General features: G+C 37.5%; 1 protein-coding gene across 1 annotated transcript; it reads right to left on the reverse strand.

The window, feature by feature from the left end:
* Positions 1 to 5,438: 5,438 nt before the first annotated feature.
* Positions 5,439 to 9,651, reverse strand: LOC107615706 (uncharacterized). The gene is made up of 5 exons (XM_016317769.3): positions 9,075 to 9,651; positions 7,448 to 7,533; positions 7,066 to 7,371; positions 6,880 to 6,963; positions 5,439 to 6,203 (listed from the first exon to the last, which is right to left on the reverse strand). The coding sequence occupies exons 1-5, from the start codon at positions 9,441 to 9,443 to the stop codon at positions 5,750 to 5,752; spliced, it is 1,299 nt and encodes a 432-aa protein (XP_016173255.1). The 5' UTR covers positions 9,444 to 9,651; the 3' UTR covers positions 5,439 to 5,749.
* Between the last annotated feature and the right edge of the window lie 9,662 nt (positions 9,652 to 19,313).

The raw sequence follows: 19,313 nt of genomic DNA on the forward strand, positions 1-19,313 counted from the left end.
GACTCAACCTTCAGAAACCTAATAGCCAGCATGAGGATCAAGCATCAGTTCACCTCAGTAGAACATCCGCAAGCAAATGGACAAGTCGAGGCGGCCAACAAAGTTATACTGGCAGGGTTGAAGAAAAGGTTGCAAGATGCAAAGGGAGCTTGGACTGAAGAGCTTCCTCAAGTACTATGGGCTTATCGGACTACACCTCAGTCTGCCACAGGGAAAACACCCTTCCGACTTGCCTATGGCATAGAAGCCATGATACCAGTTGAAATCAACGAGCAAAGTCCAAGGGTGAGCTTCTACGACGAGGTTGGAAACATACAGGGGCACAAAGAAGAACTTGAGCTACTCCCTGAAGTTAGAGAACAAGCCTAGATAAGAGAAGCAGCGCTGAAACAAAGGATGACAAATAGATATAATAAAAAGGCCATTCAAAAAAGTTTCACCCCAGACGACTTAGTTTTGATTAGAAACGACATTGAAGTCAACAAATCTAGGGATGGAAAGCTTGCTGCCAATTGAAAATGACCATACAAAATTAGTGAGGTCTTAGGAAAAAGCTACTACAAGGTGACCGACTTAAACGGCACCGAGCTACCTAGGTCGTGGCATGCTTGTAATATGAAAAGGTACTATAGTTAAAAGCGAACTCCACTCCCTGATGTACTCTTTTCCCAACTTCATGGTTTTTTTCCAAAAGAAAGGGTTTTCCTGAAGGGGAGTTTTTAACGAGGCATCAAAGTGGGGGCTAAGGGGGAACAAATTGCCAAAACCTTTAGTAGCAAAAAAGTACCCTCTCAAATAAATAAAGATCTTTTCCATATCTCTATATAAATTCCTTTTTACGTTATTTTCACTCTTTCTATGAAACGCGTCGACTTAAACTCGACAAAACGTGAAAATCTTATGAACCAACCTAGATGGTCGTCAGGATAAAACGACGAGGTACAAGTCGGTGTAAAGAGGTTATAAAAGCAGATCATAAAAGAACTCGGAAGTTAATTGACTTACAAGTCGAAAAAACCGAGAAGAAATGAAATGCATCGCAAAAATAACCTAAGTTATGGAAACTTAATAAAAGAGAAATTGAGCACGAGGAATAACAAAAAGAGATAAGAAAATTCGTCAAAAAATCAAAGACAGAGGCTGTCCCAAGTCTTTAAGAAAATAACTTAGACAAAGGATAGCCAGCCAAGTCAAAAGGTTTTCAAAAAGGATCGAAAAAGATTTCTTCAAAACCTAAACCATGCACGCAACAAAGGTATCCTAAACCCTTATCCAAAAAAGGGTATTTTTAAATAAAATATTTTGTTAACGGCCATAAAAGGCCAGAAAATGTCAAACCACCACAACAAAACAAAATAATAAATTGTTCAAAAAACAAGGGGCCCACAGGCCGGGCCCCAATATCCGAATCTCAGTTTGCAGGGAGTTCAGAGGGAAGGTCACCACCATCGCCAGAAGAAGGATCCACAGGTAGAGAAGTCAGAGCAGCACCAGGAGGGGACGGAGCAGGCTGATCAGGATTTTGAGAAGGAACTCCAGAGGAACTCGGTACGTCTCCCTGAGGAGGAGACTCCACCATCTTTTGTCCCTTCATCTTCAACTCGAAGTCAGTCACAGGTCGGGGAGGAGAGACAATGGCACCATCCACTACGATCTTGCCAGGATCCAACAGAGAGAGGTCCAAGTCGGGAGCGATAACTCCGACTTGTTCCTTAAAGATCCTCTATGCCTCCTCTGCACCCTCAGCGATCGAATCCTCCAAATCCTGGAAAGCGTCCCGACACCAGAGAGCTCCTTCTTCAGATCCAGATTCTCCCCAAAGAGCCTAATGTAATTCTGTTCCGCCTTCTCCTTGAGGCCCTCCGCCATGGCATTCTGGCCTATCAACTTCTTCTCCCTCTCCTGAAGCTGATCCTTCTCCTCCTTCAACTTGGTAACCTCCTCCTTTAACCTCTTCTCCTCTTCCTGATATAAGAAAATTCTCCCCTCGAGCTCCTCAACCTTTTGGGTAGAACCCAAAGAGCTAAGGGGAGTCTGTTCCAAAATATCCAGGAGTTTTGTACACACCTCAGCCGCCCGGACGCTCCCCTGAACTATAACATTCAGATGGTTCCAAACCATAGCATCATCCATACTAATTGATGTATGGGGAAAAATATGTTTCCGGAAAAATTGAGGACCATCGAATGTAACCCCGGAAGAAGAGCCAGAAGTTTTTTGCTTCTTCTTCTCGGGCTCAAGGGAAGATCGGGGCGGAGGGGGAGGAGAAGGAAGAGAGGAAGTAGAGGAAGAAGATACCATGATAAGGCGGGAGGAAGTCCCCAAGTTGTGAGGAGGAGGAGGAGGAGGGGGAGGAGGAGGAGGAAGAGTGCCAGCAGCCCTTGCCGCATCCACCCGCGCCTGAGATCTCTTCCTGGCATCTTGGACTTTCTGATAAGAAGAGGCAGAAGCTTTCTTCACCATTTCTGAAAAAGAAGAAGGCAAAGAATCTATTTACAAGAAAATCGGAATTCCAAAGTCAGAAATGATTAAAACAAGTCGGAGAAAATAAAAAAACAATCATATCTACCTATTTGGGTCCGAACAAAATTCGGAGACCCTTGGAGAAATTTCTTTGTATCCAAATAAGGGGCCATCCCCCAAACTTCTCGGAGGAACCTCACGACAGCCTCTTCGACCTCATCTAAATCGTCCAAACCATACTTCTCCACAGGAGAAGCCTCCAACCAGTATAAAGGGAAGCGAGGAGCAGAATTTTCATCCAGGAAAAAGGGGTGGTGACCCTCTACAGCTTGAACTTTAAAGAAGAAATTTTTTAAATTATGTAAGGACTCATCGAAAAGGTTGAAAACTCTCCGACCTTGAATAGCCCGAAAAGACACCCACTGTTGTTTATTGTTTTGCCCACTAAAGGGCTTGGTCATATGAAAGAGATAAAAGAAAATTTTCAAAAAGGTTGGAAAATCCAGGGCTTGACTGACAAGCTGATAAATCTTCAAGAAACCCCAAGAGTTGGGGTGAAGTTGGGTAGGAGCGACACGACAGTGATATAGAACAGAAATCTCAAAATCAGAAAAAGATAGAAAAACTCTCAGGTGAGTAAAAAGGCTTTCGTACATAAAGAAGAAATGAGGGTCCTCATCAGAAGCCCTCCCAAAACAGACTCGGTCTTTTGGACCCGGGACAACCAATTCATACTTTGGCTCATCCTCATCAAGAACACAGATTCTATGGTGAGTACGGAGATCGGTAATGTAGTCGGTATCCACTAAAGGTCTCTCCCCAAGAACAGTGACATCCACCCACTGTGCAAGGGACTCTAGGGAAGACATCTTTTCCTAATAAAAATGATGGCAAAACCTACAAAGGAAAAAGGAAAAAGGATAAAAAAAAACAAGGGTCTCTAAGGGGCCTAAGATCAGATCCTCAACAAAACAGAGTCACTAAGCCTGCAGTCAACACTTCTCTCAAAAAACATGCAAAAGCACTTGTAAGAAAAAGAGAAGAGAAAAGAACTAACCTTTGCTTGAAGAATGGTAGAGGCAGCAGTGACTCGAAGAAAGAAGAAGTTTTCCTTCGAACAGAAGAAGTCTCTTTCGAATAGAGAGTGTAAGTGCAAAAGTTTTCAGAAACGAAACAAACAAAGAGAGGGAAAGTATTTATAAATACGTCAGGGGCATAATGGTAAAAGTCAAAGCAGTCATTAAAGAGATGCGCCGTTACCAATGTAATTGCTCCCCGTGTGTAAATACGCAAACTCCTAACGGACGCGACGTTTGATTAGACGCGAATGTTGAGAAATTTTGAATCACGTCGGTTTCGAAAAAACACGTCGGTTCCTCATCACGTCGGTCATAAGCCCGAGTCCAAATATTCAAGTCCAGATCTTAAAGAAAAGAGATTGTACTCGAGTAGGGGCACTGTTCATACCCTGACCCAACACTAAAGACTCAGGTCCAAATGAAAGGTCCAATCCAAAGATTGGCCCTCATTCGACACCGACCTTCTCTTAAGAAGTCGGAACTGACCACGGCTTGCTCTAAGGAAGTCGGGAAAGAAGATTAGCTGGCAGATAACACATATTCAAATAAGTAACTGCCCCTAAAATCTCTCAACCTACTTCCAGGAGCCATATCCCAACTTCCCTAAGATAAAGGGACGGTTATCCTCCTTAAAAGGTGAAACTACTCAAATGGTGATTATTGGTTCACCACTATAAATACACTGACACCCCTCAGGTATCTCTAAGTCCCAATACTCTCTAAAACTTGCTTAGACCCTTGCTGACTTAGGCATCGGAGTGTCTTTGCAGGTACCACCCCCATCCTCTCGCACACATGCAAGTCGGACGGTGGCCCCAGACGCGAATATGTTCACCAAGCTCCCTCCTTCCAACGATTGGGCCTGTCCCACGAGTCCAGCCCATTAATCTCCGGTTACCCAACGTAACAATATGTGTTTAGGACTGACAATGGATAGGGTAGGATAGGATTTGGATCCTACCCTAATCCTATCCGCGGGTTGAAAATTTTATTAAAACTCTACTCTACTTAATTCGAGGGTTGAGAATCTTTCTATCCTAACCCTACCCGTACCCTAAAGTTCTAAACCCTGCCCTATCTTATCCGCAAAAATATCAAATTTTTTCAAAACAAATATAAAATTCAATCATTCCAAATTTCACAAATATTAATAAATGCTCTAAATTATTGAATTAACAAACTAGTTTAATAATTATTCACTTATTACAAATTATTACATAAGAAAAATTGTGAGTTCTCTTACTTCTTTCACTGTATATTTAATTTTTATAAACCTGTATTCTACCCCCATGTTTGAATTGGTTGTCACATGAGAGGTGATAATCGAAATAGTGAGATGAACATCTAACTTGTTTTCCAACTTGGTTTGGGTTCGCCACTGTTGGGCTGACTTAGGGGCGGCCAATTTGGTTTATTTGTTTGTTACGGAGACTATGGGATGGACCATATTATTAGGCCAACGGATGAACAAGTGTTAAGAAATATATAATTTATTATAAACTACTTTAAATCGTTCTTTATGTTTCACAAAACCAATCTATTTTATACCATGCCTGCATTTTTTTTGTGCAGAAATCAAATCAATTGGTTGAAAGCGAAAATAAAACTTTATTTTCTTACACAAACAATTGATTTGTGGGGTAAAAGAAAAAAAGAACGATTGGTCGGCATTGAACCAACGGATTCCGGGAACAAATCCAGTTGATTGCTGACGGCAAATTGCAATTTCACAAAACTGGCCAAGCAGGATTCATACCTGACAAAAGAACATTATAACAGCAACCATGATACGATGAAAATAACCCTCAATGAAGGAGACTTAGATAAAACCACTACAAAGGGTTTCAAGAATTCATAATAACGCGTCAAAACTAGTTTGAAACTCAATAGAAATTCTGAAGGAGATGCAGGACATATATTAATAAAATATAAAATTGTAAGCATTTCATTGGATTTGCAAAATGTAACAAATCAATTTCCACACAAGCAAACTATTTGTGCATATGTGCATTATAAAAAATGAAAATTCTACCTACTTCAGACTATTGTAAATTCAAGAATCATATACAACATAGTATCCACATAACCTCCTCTGCTGACTGTACTAGCTTCAGATAAAAGGAAGCTAATTAACAGATATGAAATGTGATTTAACATGTGAGCCTAAGCTAAATACAGTGGCCAACAAATTATTGATTCCACTAAGCTCAGCTGTTCTTGTAGCAGCGATAGGCAATAACAACCGACACGGCAGCGCATACGACAGAAAGAGCAGCATAAGTATCTTCTTGCTCCCAGTAGTCAAGCCATGTTGGAATGGAACAAAATTTGCGTGATGCTGCTTTGCCATTACTTACCCGAGACGGTACATTCTCTCTGAACTCATCATCATCAGTTAAGAGCTTTGCCTCCGTCTCAATGGCTCCAGCGATCTTCGTCTTTTCTAACGACATATGATCGTCCTGATGGCAAGAGGAATATCCATTATCTTGGCAACAGGTTGCAATGCTCTCTTGGAATTGAAACGCAACAGTGCCTGTTGTATGATTGTTTGTATCCATGAACTCTTCTGTGTTTTCTTTAAAATTTGTTACACTGTTCTGACGAATCCTTTGTTCTTGGCTCTTTTTTTGTTCTTCTTCTGTCAAACCAATTTGGCCCCTTGATGGCAATATTGAAAAATGATGCATTAAAATTAGCAAATCAAATCAGCATACTTTAACTCTCATTACATGTCATTATATTTTACCAACTTTTCAGAATGCCAAAATCAGGTCTCAGCAGAGAGGGAATATACCACAAGAAATACAAATCATAGACATCATAGAGCTTAAGGGAATATGGCTCGTTTCGTTATTCATCACGGATGCAAATCTCCAGTAACATACCAACAGCTTAAACTTTAAGAGCTAAATCACTGCCCAGAAGAGCACCATTTGTGCTTTTAACTTGTAAGAAGTTTAAATACTCACTCTGTTGTTCCCTTGTATATGCTAATATCACTTTTTGATATATCCTTGGATCAATATATCTAGATACATTTTATATCAAGAATTCAAGATGTATTGAACCAGATGACAGTAAAAGAGAATAAAGGGAGTAGGTAAAACCATAAATGGAACATGCTACTTAGAGTTTTATGGAGTAAAAACCACATAACCTAATAAGTATAATAACTAAAGCTCAATATGCTATACTACAAATTTCAGGACAAAATGAGAGACCAAATGTTAAACCAGTGATGACAGTGTGTAAAGCCTTTTCTTTCACAAAACAAAAAACAGAAACAATGTCATGGATAAAATACTAAAGAAGAAACTGCACAGAAGATAACTACCTCCATAACGAGTCCAAAATTTCTCCTTTAATTATATGTTGTTGAATCAACAAAGGTACATCTTTCGGAGTAACATATCCATACCTACATAATTGAGTTGAAAATGAATACTTGTCAGCTCAAAATATTGAACTGTTAAAATGTTCTTTTCCAGCTTCAAAGAAGAGATAGAAAGTTCAACCATACCAATGGCCAGTGGCTTCTCCATTGATGCTTGACCCGAATATAATGACATTTCCTCCACACTTGTGCCTCCCAATGTGAGAGCATGGGCTAACAAACACTTTACCTTGAAGACCAAGTAACTCTATCTCTTCCCTGAACCTACTAACTAAGACAGGTCCACAAGCTCCGCATCTCCGGTCCCGGGATCCATGTGAACACACGAACACATATGAAGCCAACAAGGCTTCGGGGTTGCCAGGACGCCATTCTCCATCGTTGACAAGAACTTCTTCGACGAATGTTTCCACATCAAAATGTGTTAATCGCCTGAAATTTCACCAATAATTGCTGTTGCTAATGAGAAAAATTTTTGAAAAAATTACAAAATAGAAGTCATGCCAACCTGTATCTGACCATGTCTGGAAAAATTAGCATATCACCATTGGATGTTTCGGTCCCATCATGTCCCTCGCAAATTGTTAAGAGGGTCTAGTAAAGATTGAACAATCCTAATGTTATTTCATTGAAACAAGATTGAACCAAACTTGATTATCAAAGATAATTGTCAGTACCATCAATCAGAAATTCGCACATGTATATGAATAATTTGTGTATGCAGAGTTGCAGTTTCATGAACTAAAGCCCTAAAGTGGTCCCGGAGGTTAGGACCGTGCACCAAATTAGTCCTTGAGATTCCAGTTGCACTATTAACGTCCCTGAAATTGATCTCCCTGCACCATAATAGTCCATTGATCCCTTTTAGACAGCAACTCAACAAATGGAGTGATGTGCTGGCACCATCAATGCCACGCTGGACACAAGTAAAACGATTTCATTTGGTTTTGATGCCCAATGAGAGCATATGAGACATTGTTTTGTTATGTTGGATATCAAAACGAGTTGCACAAAATATAACAAAACGATATGAGACATTGTTTTATTGGGCACGAAAACCAAACGACATTGTTTCACTTGTGTCCAGCATGGTATTGGTGGTGTCAACACATCACTCCGTTTGCTAAGTTACTACCGAAAAGGAGTCAACTAGTCGAGGGCCATTATGGTGCCCAGAAATCAATCTCAAAAATGTTAATAGTGCAATTGGAACCTCAAAGACCAATTCGGTGCACAATCCCAATATCAGAACCACTTTGAGGCTTTAGTCCAGTTTCGAGAGACTAATCTTCTGAGCAGTGCAAATGAACCCAAACAATAAGAATACTCGTGGTCTTATAAAGAACTAAGTAGAATTTAATTTGTATACAACCATCTAAGAAACAGAGATATAATTTTTTGAGGTGTCCATAGGCATCCAAATTAATCTAAGTGAAAAACAAGAGTTAAAGGCATTAGGGTTGGGGTCGGACTACAATAAAAATTTAAAAATCAAAGATGATAAATTGGATTTCAATACTGCAAACGAGAGATTAATTCCTCTTAGGTTGTTTAGTTATAGAAGTTATTGATATAAGAGTATCATGATACTGGAAATCTGACTTATGTAGTTCGAGTAATCGAGTGACTAGTAAGTAGTAACACATAACTCGAACTTGAAAGCGTTATCCAAATTCGCTGACTTTTTAAGCTAAGTAAAGTTTTTGTTGTTCCATTTTTTTTTTAACCAGAATGGCGAAATATTCAGGAAAAAAATTAAAAAAAAAAAGAATATTTCTTAGTTTTTTAATGTATCTTCTAAATAATATTTTAACGTTCAAAAAAAATTATAGAATCAAAATCATTTTGTCGAAATTAGATCTTTAAAAGTCAATTTTTTTTTCCTTTGATATTTTGTCAAAGAATCTTTTAGAAATAAAATGGTTGTTTATTAAAACTGAAATGTCATCACTCTTTTCAGTTTTCTATTTTACAGGATTTTAAAAACAGAAAAAAAAAAACGTGATTAAACATGAAAGAAACCAAACAGATCTTAATCAGTTAATGGTGTTTCTCACTTTACCCTTTCTATTTTATGTACTAAAAAAAAAGCAAATAAATTAAATCCCTGAAACGGTCACATTAGAAGCGTGTACCTCCTTCTTCATGCGACCTTTACCGGAGACGACGGCGGCGTGGAGCAACCGCGGCAATCGGTCAAATTCCCAGGCCTCAATCCGCGGCGGCCACGCAGCGGGACTCTTGTAGCAGAGGAACACGTGGCGACGGTAGAACTCGACGGTGCCAGCGAGTTGACCCGGCGGGAAATCGGGCCTGGTAAACCCGAACTCAAGAAGATCGTCGTCGTGGTTGCTGTTGTTCTGGAAGGTTCTAGAAGAAGAGTCGGTTAGGTAGGTATCGTTAGATGCTGGGTATGTGAAGGGTGCGAGAAAGGCGTTATATTCTGTGTCCTTTCGGTCGCTGCTGTTGATGCCAATGCTGCTGCTTGTTCTACCTAACAACATTTTTTTCAAATCTTCTTTTTCTTTTTTCTTTTTTTTTTTTTTAGGTCACTTCAGAGCGTTTGAAGTTCGAGGATTTTGAGGTTAACGATGAGAGCGGCGTGTCTTTGATGTGTGGGAGCTGGGGAGTGTGGAAGTGACAAAGGAGAGAGAATGAATGTGATGCGGTGAATCGAGCAAGGATATATATATATATATATAAAAGAGAGAGGGTGTAGAATGTTCTTTGTGTGGGAATCAAAAAGGTCAACCATTTCGATGTGGGTGAAATGACGTGTCATGTCTCAATTAGTTCCACAAGTCTACAACAATATGCTAAAATAGTAAAGTAACCAGTCATGGCTTTTTAATTTTTATGTGATTATGGATAATGTATTTTACGCATATGTGGTGCAAACATGAAATTACATAAATATATATATTTTTTTTTATTTTACATTTTCTCATCTGAGCATGGCAAACTTTTTCTAAGCACGAAAATTCTCGCAGAGACCATTTGAATGAGATCCAAAGATGATAAATTTTTTTACGTAGGCATAAAAATGCGAGATAAAATTCTCCCAAAATAAATGCGGAGTCTTGCACGAAAATTCTACCACATTCCTGTTAATTTTTAAATTATTAAATCTATTTACATATTTTAAATAATTTATTTTTAATATAGATTTTTTTAGTCATTTCACAATAAATATATATATATATATATATATATGAAAAAAAATAAATAAGTTTCTCATTTTTTTTGCAGATATTTTCATTCCTAACCATTTGAAAATATTTTTAAGTTTTTCATCTCCTTAAAAGTGACACACTGACATATGAGTGGAATTATAATTTTAAAAATTGGACAAAAAATCCTTCTCCCTCAAAAATTACGTCGTTTTGTGTGGCAACCAGTTCTCCGGTCCCTTCTCTCACTCCCCACTCGTTCGCTCTAGTTCCTTTACCTTTCTGGCAACCACTTCACCGGTCAGATTCCGGTCGCCACGGACGCTCTCTGCTCTACACTTATCTAACTCAATTTCTTGTCCAACAACCTCACGGGTACCGTTCCCGATGAGTTCACGTCATGCTAGTTTCTCGTCTCGTTCGATATACCAGATGATTTTCCGATGAGTTATGGATTGAGATTTTTGTGAAAATGGAGGGGCTGAGGGAGCTTTCTGTTGGATTCAACCAGTTCGAAGGGTTGCTCCGGAGTCATTGACGAAGATGGTGAGTTTGAAATTGTTGGATCTGAGTTCGAACAACTTCTATGGTACAATCTCGAAGAGATTCTAGGAATCCTTTGAAGGAACTGTTCCTACGGAATAGTCACTTCACGGGTTCTATTCCGTCTACTCTCAATAACTATTTCAACCTAGTGGGATTGGATTTGAGCTTCAACTACCTGAATGAAAATATCTCCAACTTTCGAAACTTGATCATATGGCTGAACCAACTCACCGGTGAGATTACACGGGAGCTAGATAACATAAAGACGCTGCAGAATTTGATCTTGAACTTTAATGAGCTAACAGGAAGCATCCCTGCCTGTTTAAGCAACTGCACGAGTTGAATTAGATTTCCCTTTCGAACAACAGGCTCACAAAAGAGATTCCTCTGAATTGAAAAGCTTTCGAATTTGCCGATCTTGAAGCTTAGCAACAACTTATTCTTCGGCAGCATTCCGCCAGAGCTAGGCGACTGCCTCAGCTTGATTTGGTTGGATCTCAACACCAAAGCTGACGGGAGCAATCCTGCCCGAGCTTTTCAAGCAGTCCAGGAAAATTGTGGTGAATTTCATTTTAGGGTGAATTACAGCTTGAGTGGAATGGTAGTTTGAAACTCGACAAAAAAGTCCTTCTCCCTCGTATGCCACATGTGCACAGGGACTTTTTTGTTCGGTTTGACGGAAGCATTTGCACAGGGACTTAAAAGTATTTTTAAATGGTTAGGAACGAAAATGTCTGCGGGACAAAAGGTCAGGGATCTCTCTCTATCAAAAACTTAACCTTAATTTAAAAAATGTCTTTCTTTCTCTCCATAACACTAACACTGCGCTGTCCTACTCTTCAATCCTTTCTCTCTGTAACTATAATGTGTTATTTAATATTTTTGGACTTGTAATCTTGGATAATACTTTATTTGTATATTATAATAATGTTTGTAATAAGACAGGGAGGGATCATTCAGGGGGAGATGAATACATGGCTACGCAGGAAGAGCAGATGCAGGAAAATAAAGCAACCTGGACTCTCGCGGAGGAATCGGGCGCTGTTTTATATGATGTAGAAGAAGATATTATGGGAATTTTGCAAGCACAGAATGAAGAAATAGCAGCGAAGAGAAAGTTGGCGAAGCAAAGAGAAAAGGCGAGAAGGAGTCGGCCGAAGAATAAAAATAAGGTGAGTAAAAATTTGTTTAAATGATGGTGAGTTGTTGGAATATTCGGGGGTTGAGGGGAGACGAAAAATTAAGCATGATAAAATCTTTGAAGAAAAAGTATAACTTGAACATGTTAGGCTTGCTTGAAACAAAAAGAGAGATGCTTACTAAATATGATGTTGCAAGAATTTGGGGACATAGTACTGTTGGTTGGGAGTTTGTGGAGTCTGTAGGGATGGCTAGGGGTCTATTACTGCTTTGGGATGATGTAATGTTTAAAATACGAAATTATTATAAAGGTGAGCGGTGGTTGTGCGTTAAAGGAGTGTTAACAAAGACCAACTTTCTTTGTGATTTTTGTTTGGTATACGGGGAACATGGGAAGGAGGAGAAGCGGGAGGTGTGGAAAGAACTGAGTTATGTTGTAGGGTTATGTTAGGTTCCGTTCTGCTTTTTAGGGACTTTAATGAAATTTTGCTAGTTGAGGATCGCAAAGGGATGACTAGCTTGCCGCCATCAGCGGAAGAGTTTAAGAGGTGGGTGAATGACATGCAGTTGATCGATTTACCTCTTGCTAATAGGAAGTACACATGGTTCAGGAGTCGATCGTGCAGTCGGATTGATAGGGTCTTGGTCAATATTGAATGGACCGAGAAGTTTCCGGATATGCGACTAAAAGGTGGCCCGCGGAGTTTGTCTGATCACTGCCCGTTGATTGTGGAAGGTACAAGGATAGGAGGGGGACCTAGACCGTTCAGAAGTTTGGACTCCTGGTTTACGCATGAGGGATTTCTGAGGATGGTGAAAGATGAATGGAGAAGCTTGGGAGATGCTCAATTCACATGTAAACTGAAGGCTTTAACAGTACCACTGCGACAATGGCACAAGGATAACTTTAGTGACATGGATAAGAGACTGCTGCGGTTTGAGGAGGAGATCACAAAGCTGGACAACCTAGTCAGCGATGGGATCTATGATGGTACAACGGAGGCTAGAAGGAAGGCGCTGGTGAGCTTTTGCAAAAAATGGTACATCAAGAAGGAAATCCACTGGAAACAGATGTCTCGGTCCCAGCATGCTGCCAACATGGATAAGAATACCAGATGCTTTCATAACATTGCCTCGTCCAGAAGAAGGAATAATAGGATCGATGCCTGATGATTCATGGACGACTTGTGCGGAACCAGGCAAGAATAAAATTTGCAATCAGGGGGTTCTACAAGGATCTCTATCGACAGGAATATGCTCCGAGGATTGGTGTCAGGGATGGTTTACTGAAACAGATCCCTAGAGAGGAGGCTGAAGCTTTGGAAGTTTTGCTGTCTGAGGAGGAAATCAAGGAGGTAGTGTGGGACTGCAAATCTTCTAAGGCCCCAGGGAGTGATGGGTACAATATGAACTTCATAAAGAAATGCTGGGAGGACATCGGTCAGGAATTCATTGCAGCGGTGCTGGGGTTCTTTCAAAGTGCTAAGTTACCAACGGATGTGAATGTCACGTGGGTAACGCTAGCCCCAAAGTTTGAAGGTGCAAAGGAGGTGAAGGACTTTCGGCCGATTAGTATGGTGGGGTGTGTGTATAAAGTGATTTCGAAGGTGTTGGTGAGAAGGATGAGATCCGTTATGCCGGGATTGGTAGGTGAGACTCAGACTGCATTTGTTAAGAGTAGAAAAATCCATGATGGAGCGCTCATAGCCTGTGAGACGGTTCATTGGTTGAAAATGCGGAAAAAGACGGTGGCTATTATCAAACTGGATTTTCAAAAAGCTTATGATAGAGTAAGATGGAGCTTTGTAGATATTGTGCTACAGAATATGGAGTTTGGCCAAAGGTGGAGGAATTGGGTGAAGGAGTGTGTTAGTACGGCTACTATGTCAGTCCTGGTAAACGGGTCACCGTCCAAGCCGTTCAAGATGGAGAGGGGACTGAGACAAGGAGACCCCCTTTCTCCACTTGTTTGTGCTAGTGGTCGATGTTTTGCATAGGATGTTGGGCGAAGCCATAAGGAATGGGCGCATTGCTCCGCTGCTGGTCGGGGGAGATCATATTGCATTATCGCACCTACAATTTGCAGATGATATTATTCTGTTTTGCCCACCGGAGACTGAGACGATCATAAATTATAAGAGGCTGTTGCGGTGTTTTGAACTGATGTCTGGGCTGAGCATCAATTTTGATAAATCGAATCTGATATCGGTGAACTGTAAGCAAGGATGGATTGATCATGCGTGTGGCCTACTGGGGTGCCAGCAAGCTGTCTTACCTGTTAGATACCTCGGAATTTCTTTAGGAGCAAATCCGCGCCTAATGAAGACCTGGAAACCAATCATAGATAAGTTGGAACAGAAGCTCAGCTTATGGAAAGCGAAGGTCCTAAATAAAGCAGGTAAGCTTGTCCTCATCAAATCGGTACTGAATAGCCTACCCATATATTACCTAAGTCTGTACAAGATGCCGAAGACGGTGGCTGACAAGCTGATTGCATTACAAAGGAACTTTATGTGGTGCAAGGAGGACGGTAATTTTGGTATACCTTTGGTCAAGTGGGAGTTGGTCCAGGCTCCAAAATTGGCTGGGGGCTTGGGGGTTGGGGATGCAGTGATTAAAAACACAACGCTCTTGTTTAAAAGTGGTGGTGGCGGTTTTCAAAGGAGGATTGCCCGCTGTGGAAGAAGATTGTTTGTTCCTGCAACAAGTTGAACCCTAATATAATGTTAGCAAATCAGCCTTTACCAGTAAAAGGAGGGCCCTGGAAAGACATTTTTCAGTTGAATATAACAGACCAACGGGTTCGAGAAAAAATGGTTAGTGGCCTGGCGATGAAAGTAGGCAATGGAAGGAAAACCCGGTTTTGGGAGGATAACTGGGTTCAAGGTGGTCCGCTGAAAGTGAGTTTTCCAAGACTCTTATCTACTTCTAGCCAACAAGGAGTTGTCATTGGGGATTGCGGTTTTTGGATGGCCTAGAGTGGATTTGGAATTTTCAATGGAAGAGGGAGTTGTTCCAATGGGAGCTGGAGCTTGTCCATCAGCTTCATGTGAGGTTAAGGCCAGTGAAGTTGTCGTCTGGGAGCGAGGACAATGTTGTGTGGAAATTTGATAATAAAGGAGTTTTTTCTACAAACTCCTTTATGCAGGTCATACAATCGGAAATGCTGTCAGACGAGATCACGAGCTATAGCTTCACAAGTTCACTTTGGAGAGGTTTGGTACCTCCAAGAATTGAGTTCTTTGGATGGTTTGTGCTAGTTGGTAGAGTTAATACCAAGGAGAGGTTGACTAGACTAGGTGTAGCTATTCATAGTGATAATCTTTGTGTACTGTGTAACAAGGAGATATAATCGGTTGAGCATTTATTTTTTCGGTGTGAGATAACATGGCAGGTGTGGTGCACTTGGCCGAGGTCTTTTGGTAGAGCGTGGGTATTTCCGAGAACCATGAAAGAACTGTTTGTGAGCTGGATTGGCATGCACGCCAAAAAACAGGAGTAGAAGTCATGGATGACAGCGTTCTTTGCAGTGATTTGGAACATCTGGTTGGAACGTAATGCTAGAGTCTTCAATAATAAAAGTGCAGGTGTCGAGAGCATTCTAACAAGGACGTTGTTGAGTTACAAAGAGTGAAATGAACGGGATCATTTTGGTGGTTGATGACAATACCGAAGATGCCAGAGGATTGATTGTTGTATGCAGTTATTTTATGTTTGTTTGTTTTGCTCCACTCTAATGTGTTGAGCTTGCTTTGTTTAAAAAAAAAAATAATGTTTGTAATAATATTTTGTGATTTTTTTTATTTTTTATTAGAATTTTCATATAAATTATCAATATAAGAAGATGGAAAATAGGATCCTCACAGGGAATCATTTTCCCGCAGGAAACGGGACTCTACAAAAAATGTTGATGGAAAGCAATATTTTTCTACGACAGAAATCGAAAATAGAGATAGAGAATAAATCTAAAGACGAAAACAAAAAGTAGAGAGACATCTCCGTTCCTGTCTTGCCTCGTTGCTTTCTCTATTTTTACCCATCAATAATTTGATGAGGCAAATTGTTGGGTAGCTCCCTCGGGTATAAGTGGGCTAATTTTTTTAGTAATGGATTGGAGAGGTGTGTTATGCATAGTTATGGAGAGGTGATGTATTTTTTATGGATATGGAGATAATTGTTTTTTTTTTAAATTAGAAACTACAAATCGGAGGCTCAGATTTGGGTAGGGGTAGAAAACTGAGGATCAGATTTTGGGTAGAGTAAAAAACTGAACCTTAGTTTTGGGTAGGGATAGAAAACCGAGGGCAAGTTTTGAGTAAAAAAAATAAAAAAAAATCAAAATTCTCCAAATCGGAGGGTCCGATTTACATGTTTCAAAAAATTTTTAACGTTAAAACACAAATCTAACCCTCAAATTTGTGATCATCTATACAAAAAAAACACACCAACTCTCCACATTATTCAAAAACACCACCACAATCTCAATAATAAAAATAAAAAGTGGTATAAGTGATGTAGCCTACCTACGTCAAGAATTTATTTAGAATTGTTTGTAATATTTTTACGAATTTGTTGGAGGTTAATGCCTCCAAAGTACGGTGCATTTCTAACTTGTATTAAAAGAAGTAGTTGAATAATTTTAATAATATATACAGAAGAAGAGAAGTAGTTGTATTGTGCAGTGTGGTTTCTCATAGGAAACAAATATTTATTTCTTTCATAAAAAATAAGTGTAAAAAATAGTTTATGATACTATTAGTAATAAAGAATACATTGTAGAATATCTTACATATTCATATGTGAGTTTTTTTTTTTAAGTAGCTACTAGTAATTTTTTATAAGTAATTAATAAATATTTTGTTACTAATATTGTAGTCGTAATGTAGTATGTGTTATGCAGAATTTTATATTTTGACGTCAAAAACAATTATTTGATATGATGGAAAAAAAATTATGGTAGGTTGACAATATCAACATAATCTTTACTTTAAAATCTATTATCTAGGAACAGAATTAATTCTCTTTTCGAGTACCAATTTTAAAATGTATTAAAATATCTTATTGCTCAACAAAAACAATATGAAAGAACATAATATTTGACAGGGTGAATATTCTATTAAAAATTTTATAATTGTCTTCATGTGAAATTTTTTTTTTTTATCTTTAAATAATAAATTGTAGGGTTAAATGTTAATATTTATAAAAGTGTTATTTTTATTTAAAATATGGCCAAATAAATAAACTACACTTTTATACAAAACATCTTCATAAAAGAATGTTTTTGACATTTATTTGAGTAGTTTTCATTTGGCAGAATCTTAAACATAAAACAAATAGTCTGTAAATATGACGCAAGAATGGAAATGGGAAACAAAATTTTTCCGAAACAGGCGCAGCAGGGACTTGAGAAAAAATCTTCACCCATCCTCACTAATCCCCGAATTATTAAATTTATTTAAATATTCTTAGTAATTTATTTCTTATATAGATTTTTTAGTCATTTTATAAACACACATCGAAAAATCTAACCCTAATTTTAAAAGCATTTTTCTTTCTCTCCATAACATTAACAATGCGTCATTCTACTCTCTAATTCTTTCTCTCCATAATTATATGGTGTATTATTTTATATTTTTGAATTCGTAATCTTAGATAAATACTCTATTTGTATGTTGTAATAATATTTATAATAAATTAATAATGTTTTGTGAGAAGCAAAGGAGACATCTTTCGTTCTTATCCTGCTTTATACTGTCCCGTTATCATCTGTATTCTCTCCCATCTAACTTGATGGGCGAATTATTGTAGCTCCATCGGGTGTAGGGGGTGTAGTTTACCACGTCAAAAATTTATTTAGAATTGTTTGTATTTTTTTACGAATTTGTTGAAAGTTAATGCCTCCAAAATACGGTGCATTTTCAACTTATATTAAAAGAAGTAGTTGAATAATTTTAATAATATATACGAGAAGAAGAGAAGTAGTTGTATTGTGTAATGTGGTTACGTATAGGAAACAAAACATTTATTTCTTTCATAAGAAAGAAGTGTAGAAAATAGTTTGTGATACTATTAATAATAAAGAACATATTGTAGAATATCTTACATATTCATATGTGTTTTTTTTTTAAGTGGCTAATAGTAATTTTTTATAAGTATTTAACAAATGTTTTATTTGTTACTAATATTGTAGTGGTAATGTAGTATGCGTTATGCAGGATTTTATATTTTGACGTCAAAAACAATTATTTGATATGATTAAAGGAAAAACTATGGTAGTTTGACAATATCAACATAAATTTTTAGTTCAAAATCTATTATCTGGAAGCAGAATCAATTCTCTTTGTGAGTACCAATTTTAAAGTGTATTAAAATATCTTATTTGACAACAAAGACGAAAATAATGAAAGAGCATAATATTTGGCATAATTATAAACATCAAACAAATAATCTGCAAATGTAACTCGTAAATAATATGAATATATAAATCTAACACTTTCCAAAATACCAAAGTATTTAATACAAATGTTAAGTTTTCAAAGAATTTCAAAGAACTTAGGTTTGACAATAACATAATTTGACAAGGAAAAAAAATGAAATTAAATTTGCAAAAAGATTACATAAACTAACTTACAGAAAAAAATATTACATAAACACAAAAAAAGTAAAGACAAAATGAAAGGAACCTACAAAAAACAAACTTAGACGGGATTTTGCCAAGAGATGCTCAACTGCTTTATTCATTGAGCAAAAGATTTATACGTGCTACTAAGTTATGTTATTCTTTATTATTTTATATACTAATTATTAATTATATAGTAAAAATATACAATAATTTTATTAATATTATTTTAATTTTATATTTATTTATATTTAAATTAATTATATTTTTTATTATTTATAATTATTAATATAAATATTATTAAATATGTATGAAAAATATTAAATATTTTTACTAATTATAATATTATTATTATTATTCTTTTTATGATTATATAATATTTATTAAATATTATTTTTTAATAAATACATATAGTATATAAGAATATAATAAATATAAATTAATTAGTTAGTTACTGAAATAAAAATTAGTTATTTTAGTATAAAAATAAAATTAAAAAATTTTTATTATGAAAAAATACTAGTATTTTATATACTTATTTAATGATAATTAGATTATAATTTGTTGATTACAATTTGTTGAAACTTGATTGTTTTTAAAATATTAGTGAAAATATATATTTTAAATTTTAATTTTAGACTTTTGATTATTTTAAATTTTTTATTTACATAGAACCGGTTCTATCAATTTAACCAATAATTTACCGGTTGAACTAATAAATCAATAACCTAATAATCTTACCGATTTAATTACCGGTTCGATTCTAACAACTATGCTTCTAATATCTAGGGATGACAATACCACCCAAATCCGCGGGTACCACCCCGCCCCTACCCGCTCCGTACCAGGGTGGGTTCTTGGGAGGGGCGGGGCGGGGTCGGGTTTAGGTAATACCCGTC

Source organism: Arachis ipaensis, chromosome B1 (assembly GCF_059453495.1).
Source record: "Arachis ipaensis isolate K30076 ecotype BB chromosome B1, ASM5945349v1, whole genome shotgun sequence".
Taxonomy (NCBI): Eukaryota; Viridiplantae; Streptophyta; class Magnoliopsida; order Fabales; family Fabaceae; genus Arachis; species Arachis ipaensis.